This window comes from Zingiber officinale, chromosome 8B, assembly GCF_018446385.1.
Source record: "Zingiber officinale cultivar Zhangliang chromosome 8B, Zo_v1.1, whole genome shotgun sequence".
Classification (NCBI taxonomy): Eukaryota; Viridiplantae; Streptophyta; class Magnoliopsida; order Zingiberales; family Zingiberaceae; genus Zingiber; species Zingiber officinale.
Window position 1 is genome coordinate 18,873,753 of NC_056001.1, and position 14,668 is coordinate 18,888,420.

At 40.1% G+C, this 14,668-nt stretch overlaps 2 protein-coding genes across 2 annotated transcripts; one reads left to right on the plus strand and one right to left on the minus strand.

The window, feature by feature from the left end:
- The first annotated feature begins 596 nt into the window (after nt 1-596).
- Nucleotides 597-4,464, plus strand: LOC122017158. The gene is made up of 2 exons (XM_042574696.1): nt 597-850; nt 3,922-4,464. The coding sequence occupies exons 1-2, from the start codon at nt 690-692 to the stop codon at nt 4,247-4,249; spliced, it is 489 nt and encodes a 162-aa protein (XP_042430630.1). The 5' UTR covers nt 597-689; the 3' UTR covers nt 4,250-4,464.
- A 1,739-nt stretch (nt 4,465-6,203) lies between these two features.
- Nucleotides 6,204-9,484, minus strand: LOC122017157 (phenylalanine ammonia-lyase 2-like). The gene is made up of 2 exons (XM_042574695.1): nt 8,994-9,484; nt 6,204-8,108 (listed from the first exon to the last, which is right to left on the minus strand). The coding sequence occupies exons 1-2, from the start codon at nt 9,380-9,382 to the stop codon at nt 6,359-6,361; spliced, it is 2,139 nt and encodes a 712-aa protein (XP_042430629.1). The 5' UTR covers nt 9,383-9,484; the 3' UTR covers nt 6,204-6,358.
- Between the last annotated feature and the right edge of the window lie 5,184 nt (nt 9,485-14,668).

A 14,668-nucleotide genomic window follows, 5' to 3' on the forward strand; every position in this document is an offset into this window, starting at 1 on the left:
TTATAGTATTTAGTAAAAAGAAAAATTAAAAATAAAAATTTTCAATTAGATTATAGTACTTAGTAAAAAGAAAAAGAAAAAATAAAATAAATTTAAGTATTTATGGAGTATTATAATGTATTTAAAAAATATATTTATGTATTAGAGATTTATATAAAGAAATATTAATTTTTTAAAATATAATTTAGAGTATAAAAAATAAAATAAAAAAGTTAAATTTATTCGAAGGGATAAAATAAAAAAACATTTAATTAAATGTGTCCCTTAATAAATATTAACGTAGTGGTGTATTTTGATAAATTCAAAAATTTACATTATTCTTTTGATAAATTAATGTAAATTATTTATGAATATATTTTTCTTTATTCAATATAATTTATCCTTTTCCAAAGGAAAAAAATTCCAGCAAAATCTATTTGCAGAATCATAATCTAACAGCGTCATGGATTGGATTGGATTGACCTCGGAAGATTCACAATTCACCAGGCAAACTGTATCAGTTTTGAATCGGACAAAAGTAGTCAATTTGGTAATGTTTGAGGGCGTTCTTGTCAATCGACCCACGAAATAATTGCTACCAGTCAATTCAAATGAGGAAGCAGAGAGAGAGAGAAAGAGAGACAGCGGAAATAAAGTGTTCTCGGCTTCATCTGGGGTACTGAAGCGGCGTGAGCACGGAGAGAGAAGGAATGGCGACCGTATTGCTGCCTCTGGCGGTCTTCTATCTTCTTGGTAGTGCAGGTTTGGGCGTTCAAGCCACTTCTAGCGGAAGGGAAGGCCTCAGATTGGCGACAGATGCGAGAATGCCCGGCTATCTCTACGTCAGACCCACTGGAAGATGCACTCCCCAGTACGTCCAATAACCCTAAATCTCTCTCTTTGATTGTTTCAATGCACGCGAAAGAGAAAGCTTTGTGATTTCTTGTGTTCATGTGTCATTTTCGTGTGTTCTTTCCCCTTGCAATAATACGGTTGCAGTAGGGTTTTAGCTTGGATGTGGACTTAGGGTTGGTTTACCGAGTGGAAAGATAGACAGGAGGTCGACACAGAAAAAGAGAGGAAGGATATAGAAAACATTATCTGTCCTGGTAAACCAAGTCTAGATGTCTGAATCTGGGAGCTTGATTAGAGATTTAGAGTTGCATAAAGGGAGTTGGGAAGAAGCAAACAAGGAGTATGATGGGATTGGATGAAGGAGATGATTTGGCATAGTTTATAGGTGCAAAGATGTGGGACAAGCATAGTGCAGCAGCAAAACGTTCAGCAGACTCCCAAGCACCCACGCTCCAAATCCCAGGGCATTATCATCCAGTGAGATGAAAAATATAGGAAATTGGCTGCTGGGCGCGGGCCGTTTGTGCTTTACTTGGTGGGCGAACTGGGGAAGGCCGCCCACCTCCAGGATTAGTCGAGTCTAAGGCCCAGACACCAGACGACTGGACTATCAAAAACAAAAAAAATATGTGGGACAAGCTTGGGATGAAAGAGATGTCTAGTTTTATCAGATTTTCATGCTAAAGAGTGAGTTGGGAGAGATTGAAAAACCTTGAATTGTTTATCTCTACTGGGTCCTTGTGATCAAATTGCATTCTCAACTGAGAGATATAACTCCAGTTGAGATCTCTTAGAAATTTCAATGACAAATATCTACTCTCCTACTAGAGCATAAATTTGCAGCATCAAGTTCTAGTTTCTAATAGTTTATATTATTTTTAGCATAATCCTTAATAAATATCTGGGAGGCTTGTTGTAAAACTATAGTTTACTAGTCTATCTATTGTTTCTTTCGAGGTAAAAAATCCAAGGGAAATCAACCAATTGAAAATAATGTGCATGTGCAGTCTGCCATGCTCACTCAGCTCATGGTATCTTCATGGCAAATACAATATGCAGTTGCCTTGATAACATTCACAATGCACTTGTCTAGTTATTGTTAAACTTGCCAATCTTTAGCCGTCTGGTCTTCTTGTTTGCATGGACCATCTACATCATCAATGTTTGATCCATGATTATTGATCGACTATCATTTCTAAACCACCTATTTTATTGATCCTTTTTCATATCTTTACCTTGCCTTATGGGGTTCTTCTCACCTTTTCCATGAGCTGCTAGATATTAGTTTTTCAATTTTCCTCTTAAGAAACCACTAGTTTCCTTGACCATAGGCATTGTTTTCTAATCATATCGTCTATGCTGCACCTTCACATCTCATCTATTATCTCTAGCCCTACTACTTCTATATCCTTCTCCCCATTTCTGAGATATCTATGGTAGTAAGAACTCATCTTACTCTCCTTGTATCTTACAATGAAGAGTTTGTCCATATTACAAAATCCGCATGTTGACCACTTTGTAGTTCAATGCAAAAAAAATTTGGTCTTTTGTGATGACAAAAGGCACTGCTGATGATTTCATATCTGACACTAATACTCAATTTTGATGGAAAATTTCATCACAGCAACTGCTGCAGATGGTTTTGTCACTGATAACTTTGTGACAAAGCGAAAATGTCGCAAATTGCTATAGGAAATGCTACAAGAAGACCATCACAGGATTAATATCTGTGATGTTAATGCAACAAAAACATTTTATTGGAAGGATACTGTAACAAAATCACTTCACACTTTAAGAGAACATATAGAGAAACCATATTCTATTTTGTATTGTCAAGATAGCAGAATGTAAGTGGCGACTTAGATACATGAATATCAGATCCCTACTAGTATGGTCAACTCCATCGCTTGTCATAATTATATGAAACAATAGTGAAATAGTGGGGCTGGACTGTGAGGGCGTTTGGGGTGAGCATAATCACCTTTTGCTATAATAGTGAAATAGATTTTGCCCTTGGGGCAATGGTGCAATGACAGGTCACCTTCTCAGTTTCCTAGACATCTAAGGATCGAGTCCCAGTGCAATCAATGAAATAGGCCGATGAGCAATTGACATAAGAATGCTAGGCTGATGGACTACCTGCTGCGAGCGCTTCCCGATTTACTTTAGTGGTCGATGGAAAACTTCAGTGAGGCCGAGCTGGTCACTCCCAGGATTAGTTGACGTAAGCTGAATATATGGTGTCAACTAAAAAAATTAGTGAAATAGATTTTGATGTGAGACCCAAAGGAAGAAATTGCAAAATGCTGGCATCTAAGCTATTAGTTATGCTTGGATGACAACGCTTCAATATTTGTAAATTCTTTTTTTTTTCACTTTAGATGGAAAGGTAATTGGAAAGGTAGATTTTTTTCTCTCTAATAAATACATCCATTGATTATGTTTCAAACCTCCTACTTTGGATCTCATATGATAAAAAAAAAATGATAATCCCAGTTAGTCTCATTGACTATCTCTGGGGTGACCGGTCCAGTCCCACGGAAGTTTTCCACCGGCCACCAGGGTAAATCGGGAAGCGCGCGAGGCAACCAACCCAGACGCCCAACATCCTTTGATTGCGCTCCTCATTTAGAGGAAAATTCTTACAAATACGCTGTAGCTGGGGATCGAACCGCGGGTTGGGTGACAATCTGAATGTCCTACCGCGACACCATGCCCCGGGGACTTGGATCTCATATGATAAAGCGTATAGGTGGATGCTCCATTGAATCAAACATGAATTAGGAAATATGCTCTCTATTTTGTTATAATATAGACCAAACCTTACGTTCTAGTTATTTCATTTTTTCAATCTGCAAAATACTAGTGTAAAGATTTTTGTAAAACAACACTCACTTTATTCATTGCTTCTCATTTTGATTTTGATAACATATCCTATAATGCATGTAGAAGGTTTGAATGCTTAAAACCATTAGGGAATTTCAACTGTCATACCCTTTATAAACTCTGATGGTGTATCATGAAAGACCTTATATTGACATTTTGTTTCATATTTTTGTGATAAACTAACTTAGCAAGTTCTCTTAGATTCTGGAGCAGTGGAAGAGAACCATGGCCCAACATGGTCCCTCTTGATTCATCTGTCTCTAAAGTTTTTGGGTCAATGTTGCTGGAGAGATATGAACCGGGCTTAACTTTGTTAGAGGCAACACAGCGAAATGATGACATTGGTGGAAGTGTCTTCTTCAAATTAGTGAAGCAATCCAGTGCTGCTCTCCTCAATGCTTATTCTCGGCCTGGCTTCCCCTACACTGCTTGGGAGATCAAAAGTTTGGTCTTGGAGGCTCTCATATCAGACGCTGCTGCTGCTTTGCAAGCCGAGCAGTTCAAACAAGCTAATGAAGCATGCCACTAACGGTTGGATGCTTCCAAGATCATACAAACTTTGCTCCCATTTAGTTTCTGATTCTGCATGTAATGTTAGCGCGATTTAGTGTTGGTGATAACAAATTCTTCAGGAATCATTTTGATTGGTGGAGCAAGATTTGTGCATGCCTAGGGTAGTCGAATTTCATGGACTATGTCCCTGTATGGAACGGACCCTTCCTGTAATATAAGCCTTTAGATGCTTCTCTGCTCTGTTATTCTGTTTTGTTACATTTTTGCACACCCACATTGTTAGTGGTCTATTTAGTTAGGGTTGTAAACGAGCTGAGCTTTGGGGTGTTTAAGTTTGTTTGATAAGATAATCAAGTCGAGCCGAATTTAAAATTAATCAAACTTTTGAAATGAGTGTTCAAGTTTGATTTGATTTATTTTTTATAAGCTTGAGCTTGGTTTATTTAGATGTTATCAAATTCTCAATTCAAGCTTGGCTTGAACTTGGTTCGTTTAGATGTTATCAAGCTTTCAATTCAAACTTGGCTTGAGCTTGATTTGAGTTTGGTTCGTTTAGATGTTATCAAATTTTCAATTCAAGCTTGGCTTGAGCTTTAGTTTGTTTAGATATTATCAAGTTTTCAATTCAAATTTGTTTGATTGTCTGAAATTTTTAGTTGCTTGATTGGTTATTGAACTTGATATATTAAATTTATTTATTTATTTTATTTTATTTTATTATTTATTTAGTACGTTGAAGAGTTTTATTAATGAATATGGTACATGAATATTGTTTATGAATGTTGTTCGTGAATATTGTTCATGAACGTTATTCATGAATATTGTTCACGAATGTTAACAAGTTGAACATATATGTGTTCAAGCTTGTTTGTTTAGCTTAACGAACTGTTTAATTTGTTTATTTAATTAATCTTATATATATTGAATGAACATAAACAAGTTTTTATGAAGTCGAACATCAAATTTATTCATGAACGTTTGATTCATTTGCAGTCTTATATTTAGTCATTTGGTGATTAGTATTTTGGTGTTGTTTCAAGGTTATTTTATCAAACCCAATTTCCTAGTTTTGAGATAGATTTTTGGATTTGGAAGTCTAGACATAGTTCAAGGATCCCTAAGAGTTTCTTTACAAGGGCCATTGAACGCTTTTGCGCCACTCTGGACAGGAAGCTTCTCCACAAAGTTCAAGAATCTTGGAATTAGACAATGATTGCATGTTGCTAAGAATCCAATAAGAACATCTCCAATGGAAAATATTTGGAAAGGATATTTCTTCAACTATCCCTCTTCAAATATTTCTTATTGTGAGGGATATTTGAGGGATGATTGGAAATCATCGGGCAAAAATTTGTGCTTGGTGATTTTATCTTGTGGGGCCCACCAAAGTGGTGGGTTGCCACTGTTTTTGATTTTTTTTAAATTTAATTAAATCTGATGTGTCCCACCAAAATGGTGTGAAAGTGGAGATATTTCATTGTGAAAGTTGAGATATTTGAATAATAAGATATTTGAAAAATGATGTGGAAGTGGCTAACAAGAGTTAAACTTCGAGTTCTTTAATGGATCAAATCATAGAAACAATAAGGGCATCTTTAATGAGGTATATTTGGAGGAGATATTTCTCCAAATATCTCTCCCTCTCAAATATCTCTCATTATGGGGAATATTTGAGAGGTAAATAGTAATCACTGGGCCTAAATTTTTATCGATTTCATGATAGGTGGATTTCATGATAGGTGGTATGCAAATGGATCCCATAAGGGATAATAATATTTTATTATATAATTTGAGATATTTGAGAGTAAGATATTTGATAGATAAAATCTATAATATTTAATTGAGGGGATATTTGATTATGAGATTTGAAATATTTAAAGAGTGAGATATTTGATTAATGATATAAGTTATTATGGATGCTCTGAGAAAACACAAGTTCTTTTTTTTTCTACAAACTTCTAGTTCATTACTGGAACAAGTTACAGAGAATTACAGAGAAAAAAAAATAACAAATGTTCTTAGAGCATCACAAAGGAGCTCCCATTATTATGGATGCTCTTAGGGTGACGACAATGGGAAGAATGGAACAATAACACTTACACGACTAGTTTCACAAACCGATTTCCTAACGGATGGGAAGTGGGGCACCATCCCACTCCTTCAGACACTCGAGAAGAGGCCCGACGAGAAGTCCTCCGTTGATCGCCGAAAACACCTTTTCGAACTCCTCCCCGGGGGACCGCACTTTTTCCCCTGTGAGGAACGCCGCCCCGACCTCCTTCCTCACCAAGCAGTACAAGGGATAGGACCGGCACTCCTTAATCCGATTCTCTATAGCTGCGCTGCCATTTTCGACAGCGGCCCGGGCTGCCTCCACCTCCTTGGGCAGCACCGCCTTGAGTTCCTCCTCCAAATCCAGGATCTTTTGGAAGATGGAGGTGCTGTGCTCGCTCTCCTTCTCGACGTTGCCGAGCGCGTGCTCCACCAGCACCGCCCTCAGCTTCGGCAGCAAGGCGTAAGTCGAGCTGCAGGGGTCGTCGATGTAGCTGAAGACGTGCTCGCGGTCGACGGCCGTGAGCAAGTCCTTCTCGCAGAACCGCGCGGGGTGGAGCTCGCCGGTGGGGCCGGTGGTGAGCACCCGCTTGGACACTTGGCTGACAGTGTTCTTCACGGCGTTCTTCAGGTTCTCCTCCAGGTGTCGTAGGTCGATGGCTTGGCAGAGGGCAACCAAGTAGGTGGCGGACATTAGTTTGAGGATGTCGATAGCCTCCGCCGTCTTTCTGGCAGAGATGAGCCCCAGGGAGTTCACGTCCTGGTTGTGCTGCTCCGCGCTCTGCACGTGCGTAGTGACAGGGTTGCCGAGGAATTGGAGCTCGGAGCAGTAGGAGGCCATGGCGATCTCGGCGCCCTTGAAGCCGTAATCGAGGCTGGGATTCCGACCGCCCGTGAGGTTGGAGGGCAAGCCGTTGTTGTAGAAGTCGTTGACAAGCTCGGAGAACTGTGCGAACATGAGCTTACCGATGGCGGCGACGGCGAGGCGAACGTTATCCATGGAGACGCCAATAGGTGTGCCCTGGAAGTTACCACCGTGGAGGACCTTGTTGCGCGAGACGTCGATTAGGGGGTTGTCGTTGACGGAGTTGATCTCGCGTTCGATGGCGCGCGTGGCAGCTCGGAGGACCTCGATTTGAGGGCCGAGCCATTGGGGGGATGTGCGAAGGGCGTACCGGTCCTGCTTCGGCTTCTGTAGGGGGTCCTGCTCGTGGAGCTTCTCGGCGAGCTTGAGGAAGGCGCTTCCGGCGAGGACGTGCTCCATGATGGCGGCCGCCTCGATCTGCCCCGGGTGGTGCTTGAGCTTGTGGGTCAAGTGATCTGTGAACTCGGGCTTCCCCTGCATCACCTCGCAGAACACAGCGGAGAGCACCTCCGCGAGGAGAGCGAGGATGTTGGCGTCGTAGAGCACGAGTGAGGCGAGGCCGGAGCCGACGGACGTGCCGTTGACCAGCGCAAGGCCCTCTTTGGGCTGCAGCTCGAAGAAGCCGTGGGTGATGCCGGCACGGCGGAAGGCCTCAGCCGCGTCGATGGGCTCACCACTTGGCGCGAGCGCCTTGGCGTTAGGACGGCCGGTGAGGAGTCCAGCAATGTAGGAAAGGGGCACGAGATCGCCTGAGGCGGTGATGGTACCCCGGAGGGGAAGGCAAGGGGTGACGCCGGAGTTCAAGAGGCTAGCTATGGCCTCAAGGAGTTCGAACCTGATCCCAGAGAAGCCCTGGAGAAGCGTGTTGATGCGGACGAGCATAGCCGCCCTGGCTGCGGTGGACGGCAGCGTGTGGCCAGCGTCTAGCAGGGAGCCGAATATTCCGACATTGAGGAATCTGCACGGCAAATCCCAAAAAATCTCGTGCTCAAACTACCATAATCAACTACAGTAAATTATTGGATTTACTATATAACATAGTATAATCTGCTAGACTGATACTTAATCTCCGTTCATGAAATAATGAGTTTTATGAATAAACAAATAGTAAATAAGTGAAACGCCTCCAGGAGAGAGATGAAATCTGGAGAGAAAAAATTGTCTTCTTAGAAAGCAGACAATATCATAGGAGATAGTCAAAATTGGTTCATCTGCAACTTATTGTGTGCCTGAATCCTTGGATCACATATTCATTCACATGTAAACATTCACGCTAGCAGAATAATGGAGGTGAGGCGACGCATTTGGAGTCCCTTGAACCGAACGCAACCATATAAAATTTGACAAGGACATGCTTCTTGAATTTTCTCTCTCCACTTTATTGGGTTTGGTAGGCCGTTCTCGTCGGTGCATCTTTTTCTTCACTTATTGCTGAACAAATCATGTGGATCTGGTCATAAGCTGACTGATTATAATAAAAAAACAAAGACTCTTCTCCCTATCGATTTGGGTGGGAAAAAAAAATTGAAGAACAGGTATGAGGATGATGACCTAAATAAAATGGGTGACAACCAATGCACAGGCTGGAGCATGATTTCAACTCTCCCACTTGCTTCAAGTTGACTATCCCAACTTGTAGTTTAATCCTTTTAACTCGAACATAAAAGAATGGACGATTTGAAAAATCTGGGTATCTATTTCTCGCCGAAATTGTTTTGGATGATTTAGTCAAATTCACAATCAACTTGCATAAGTTCATGATGCAGTTAGATGAGTTCGAGATTTGATGAAAAACTATCAAATTAATGGGGGGAGAGAGAGAGAGAGAGGAGAAATGGGTGACCTAATGAGCTCGTTCTGCAAGGCGACGCCTTCCTTGGTCCTCCTGTGGGAAGTGGCCCCGAATCCGGTGGTTATGCCGTAGCTGTCCTTGCCCTTGCTCAAGCTGTCGACCACCCACCGGCTGCTCGCCTGCACGCCCTCCCTCTTCGCCTCCGACAGCTCCACCTTCACCTCCGCCGAGGCGGCCACCGCCGCCACCTGCGAAATCGTGAGCGCGGCGCCCTCGATCCGCACCGACGGCCGGCGGAACTCCTCCGTCATCCTCTTCACCTCCTCCAGGTGGCTCCCCGCCGACGCCGCCGCTACTGCGCCCCAATTGAGGGGATCCGCGGGGGCATTGAGGCAGAGGTCGCCGAAAATGGCGTCGGCAGCTCCGTCGGGGAGATCCATCTACGGATTGGGAAAGGATCGAGGATAGAAGGAAAAGGCTGGGGAGGGGAAAAGATGAAGTGTCTTCTCTTCCCTGGGAAGTAAAGGAGAAGGTTTTAACTTTTAAATAGAGAGGTGCCGAGTTGGGTCGGGGGTTAGTTGGCATCACATGCCAACCGTCGGATGGAACGTGCCATAGAAGGAGATGAGAGGTTGTCAGGACTCAGGAAGGAAAGATGTAATTTGAGCTTTGTTTTTTATTTAAAAAAACTTCGACAAATTATTGAATAAAAATAGAATACATTATTCTCGATATGACTCGTATAAAAACTGAAATTTTAATATATCAATATAATTAAATATAATTAAAAGAACTAAATGAATTACATACATAATTTTTAAATTTATCTATCTGATTTGCAAACTGCGTTACCTAATTTATCAAAAAAAAAAAAATTAACTTGTCCAAAAAAACTAATATCCATTTTACCTTTATAAAAAAAACATTTAAACAAAAAAAATGGCATTTCTATTCCAAAATAGAAACTTTGAAAAATATTTAAATAATTTTGAATGTATTAATACTTTATTCATTTTTTTAATACTGCCTACTCCTTAGATTTAGTAGTTGTATTCTAAATCAGTTCAAAATGATTAAAATATTAAAACAGCTCAAACCAACTTTAGAGACATTAAAATTTGATGCCTTGTGATTAGTAAGTAGCATGAACTGTTTTTTTTTTTTATAATTTCTTGCCAATTTATGTAATGGTTATTTTTAAACTAAATATTCAAGGTACTTCCAATTTTAAACCGAATCAATAGTCATAGATTCACATATTATGTGATCACATATGGTCGATTGCTTGTGATGATTATTCTAATGATCAACTAAAGATCGGGTTGAAGATAAACTAGGTCATGCCCCAATCTCCTCCAAAATAAAAACCTAAGAACAAACCTTTTATTTTTTTTTCTTTTTTATTTAATTTATTTTTAAAATAAAATAAATAAAAATTTCCACAGTCCAAATTGAATATAAACAAAACTGTGAATATACAAATAAATTTCTTATTTGTAATAAATAATAATAATCACAATTAAAATAAATTGTAATTATAGACTCAATTCACATGATTATAGGTTCATATTAATGAAGATTTTTTAAAAAAAAAAATCAAAATGGGTGACTAAGAAAGATAATTTAATTTTGAAAAGTTCGTGTGGCCAAAAAAGCAACTAATTAATTATTATGATATTTAAAATCTTCAATTTGGAAGATTAAATTGAAGTGCATCAAAATCTAAAAAGATATATAAAATTAGAATCGACAACCTTCTACTTTAGAAAGAGAGACTTAAAATGACTTATAAAACAGGATGCGAATGGATGCGTAAAGATAAAATAAAATAAAAAATTTAGTTTCTACGAATTAAAACACATACCAAATGAGATATTTTAAAAAAATCAATAATTTAATAAATCGCATTTAATGTTTTAATTGACAATAAAATAGAAAGCTATAATGTACATTTATAATAACAACAGGCAAGACGTCCGTTGATTAAAAGAAACGTATTTTCCCCCTTCTTCTATTTTATTTACTTTTACTCGTGGGATTCTCTTAGCTGGCTTAATATTTAAGGAACCCGAGTCGATCCGGGAGTGGTCAAAGTGGGGCCGACGGACAGGCCCCATCTCCGGTAATTTTTTTTAAAAAAAATTTAAAAATAAAAAGGTCGGATCAATTTTTTAAATAATTTATATATATATATATATATATTTTTAAAGTAAATGCTAATCTAAATATAAATTCTAACGTTATAGTTTTGTTTAGTGACAATCTTTAGTTTTTTTCTTCATCCATCCGTTTTTTTTATTTCTATCTCCCTAAACTTTAAAATCCTTAAATATAAATTTAATTTATATGCTAGGTTAATGAAATTATTCTCGTAAAGGGCTATAAAAAAAAAGTTTATGCTTGAATTAGGTTTATGTCATACAATACGGCATGATTTAGAGAATAGGTTATGTCAAACATAACTCATGAGCCAAATATTGTCGTTTAGTCTAGCCGAAGACTTAGTTGAACCCGATCTGATATGACCTCGTCTTTAGCATACGATACGGAACAAGACCTAACCTATATCGAGCTCTGTCATGCTGCGAGGAGTCGAGATCTTACCGACAAATTGTTAACTTGTCGATATTCGCAACTTATTTTTCTTTTGAAAATGAAACTTTCATCTTCTTGTTGTGTGGTCATGTGGGGCTGTGTAAGAATTGATAATAATGGATGCAAGCTGTATAATGTGTCGGTGTCTATTATATTTAATGTAATGACAATTTTTTTCTAATAAAATTAAACGGAATCCTTATAGAATTAATAAAAAAAATCATGATAGATGCGGAAAGTATCATACGATCGAATTTAGATTTTGATAATGAAAACGGTTCAAAGTTAAAATTATTTATGATCTAATAAATTTGAATGAGTTTGCAGGGAAGTCTTGTTCTTAAACAAAAGTCTTACATGCAGTTATACAGGTAGAAAATCCTAGGGAATGGTAACCCTAAGTTATGGGGGGTGGTAACCCTAGGCAAAAATTCTTGACGGATCGAGCGCTTCGGGCAAAATCCTAGAGTCGGGGACTCAAGGTTGAAATCGTGGTGGTCGCGGGCTGGTAAAAGTCTAGACTGGTCGTGGAGCGGACGTCCAACATGAAGACTGGAAGCATCGGGCGCTAAGCAAAAGTCCAGTCGATCTGGAGGACCGGTCTGACAATATGTAACTTCTCCTGAGAGGAGTAGGTGAGGACGCGTTCCCCTATGAGGGAACAGTAGGCGTTGGTTCGACTTAGGGTTTCCGGAGGAAATCTGAAATCAGAACCGGCCAGTCCGAAGGCTATCAAAGTTATTTATTATCTGCTATGTGTTAACTCTGTTTTGCAGGAAGACTTTGTTGGTTGCTACATCTGGATTCCGTTCTGTTCCCCTGTATAAAAATTTTGTACAAGCACAAAACTTTTCCTAGCTACTTATGTGCTCTACTGAAGTTAAACTAGGATTGCAAACGATGCTTAATGATCCTGTCCGAATCGCCGAACCAAAGGACGCTGGGCACGTGGCGCGCTCCTAATCGATGGCGTAGGCCTCCGAAGCTCCGGCGAACCTGCACAGAAGTCGGGCCGGGAAGGGGTTCCCGGCGACGACCCTCCGACGCTCAAGTCAGGCAAGCAAACAGTGGAAAAGAGTGGCTCCAGAGATGTTTTACGCGTACCTCCGGCGAAGTCTGCGGCTCTTTATATAGAGTGGTGAAAGAGCTTCTACACGCCCACCGAGGCGTGTACGTGTCCGCAGCCCATACCTCGGTATGTGTTTGTCAGAAAGCTTACCTGACGCCATACTGCAACAGTCCCATCGCGCCTTCGATGGGACAACAGGACACCCCGTTGTCGGTCACTATTTACCCACTGCCGGCCAGGACATCCGTCCGACCGGCTAGACGAAGAGCGCCGTCCGGACGGCCATAATTCCCTGCGCCGGCCGGGCGGCGCACCCATTACGTCCCACCTTCTCTTAGGCCTTCCGCTCGGCCATTGTTTACTATTTCATTGAGCGTCGAAACCCCGATTCCTGTCAGGGCGCCTTTTACTATCAGATGTTTACTGGCAGACCAATCGGCCTGAACTTTTCTCATGAGTCCGGTCGGCTCACCCTTCTTCGACAGACCACCTGGCCTTTTGACCTCCACGTGGCGTTGACCCCTCGTTAGGGGTCCCGGGCTCTTACCACTGGATCACTTAACATTATTAATCCAAGTTGCTCTTCAGAAGTTAAACTTGGATTGAAAACGAAACTTAATATTTTTACTCCAAGTTCAACCGATGTGTTCTTTTGAAGTTAAACCATATTACAGAAGATGATTAAACATTTATTTCAAAGATTGACTTCTAGGTTAAACATGGCGAGGCACTAGGCCTTCTTGGATATGGGATCATCCACCACTTCCTAGACAAAGATTTTCAAAAAAATTCAATGTTTAAACTTCTTATAGTAACCCTCAGTTTAACTAAAGAGATCTCAATATAAGCACAAGATCGAAATATGAAATTGAAACACAAAATCGATAACACAAAACTGATAACCTAAATCGATAGCCTCTTGTGTTAGTATTTCAGGATTCATTCAAAGAATATGAACTAATTATGAAGCAGAAACTAATAATTAGTTATACCTTTCTTTGAAGATTTAATAACCTCTTGATCTTCTATTGTATTCCTCTCCTCCTCTTGGACGTCGTGTGAGTGACGATCTACCAAGATGAAATCCACCCAAACCTTCTTCTTTCTTTCAAGCTTTCGGCCACCAAAAAGATATCACAACTAGGGAACCTCCTTTCTCTTCTTCTTCACCTCCAAGTATCCGGCCACCAATTGAACTCCAAGCTTGATGCCGTCGGCCACAAAGAAGAAGAAGAAAAGAAGACGATGAAGGGGCGACCACCAAGGAAGGGAAGAGGAGAATAGAAGATGTGTTAAACTATAAGGCACCACCTCCTCTTCTTTTATAATCCTTGATGAATGCAAAAAAGGAAAGTTTTAAAATAAAATTAAAACTTCCTTTTAATTCTCTATCATGGTCAAAGCCGGTCAAAGCCGGTCAAAGCCGCCCGAGCATAAAGACATTTAGCTTTATGTATGATTTCTAGTATATTACCGACCGACCGCAGGCCGAGCGAGCACCCACGCGCTCATATATGCTCGGCCAGACAAAGCCCGTCCGAGCATAAAGACATTCTCAACAGAAGATATTCCTAATATATAGCCGGTTTGAATGACCGACCGAGACATATTCAACAGAAGGTATTTTTAAGATACGACCGGCTTGAACGACCGACCGAGACATATTCAACAGATGATATTCTTACTATACAGCCAGCTTGAACGACCGGCTGAGATATAATTAGCAGAAGACATACGACCGACTTGAACGACCGGCCAAAACATACTCAGTAGGGAGCATTCTTAATAGCATATGCAGCCAACTTGAACGAGCGATCAAGACATGTCCAACAGGATATTTGATGAGAAATTTATTCTAGAAACTTCTTCAATCATAATGACGTGTCCCCATTATAAATACAAGTCATAAACGATAAAATGGGTACATTCGAGGTACAAAAAAGATTTCATAAAGTATTATTGCACGAAGTATAGAAGATGACTTCATCTCCTAACAAATCCTAACGAACCGAGGACCACTTCACGATTACAGAAGTCACGTGAGATAGTATAAAAAGAAGGA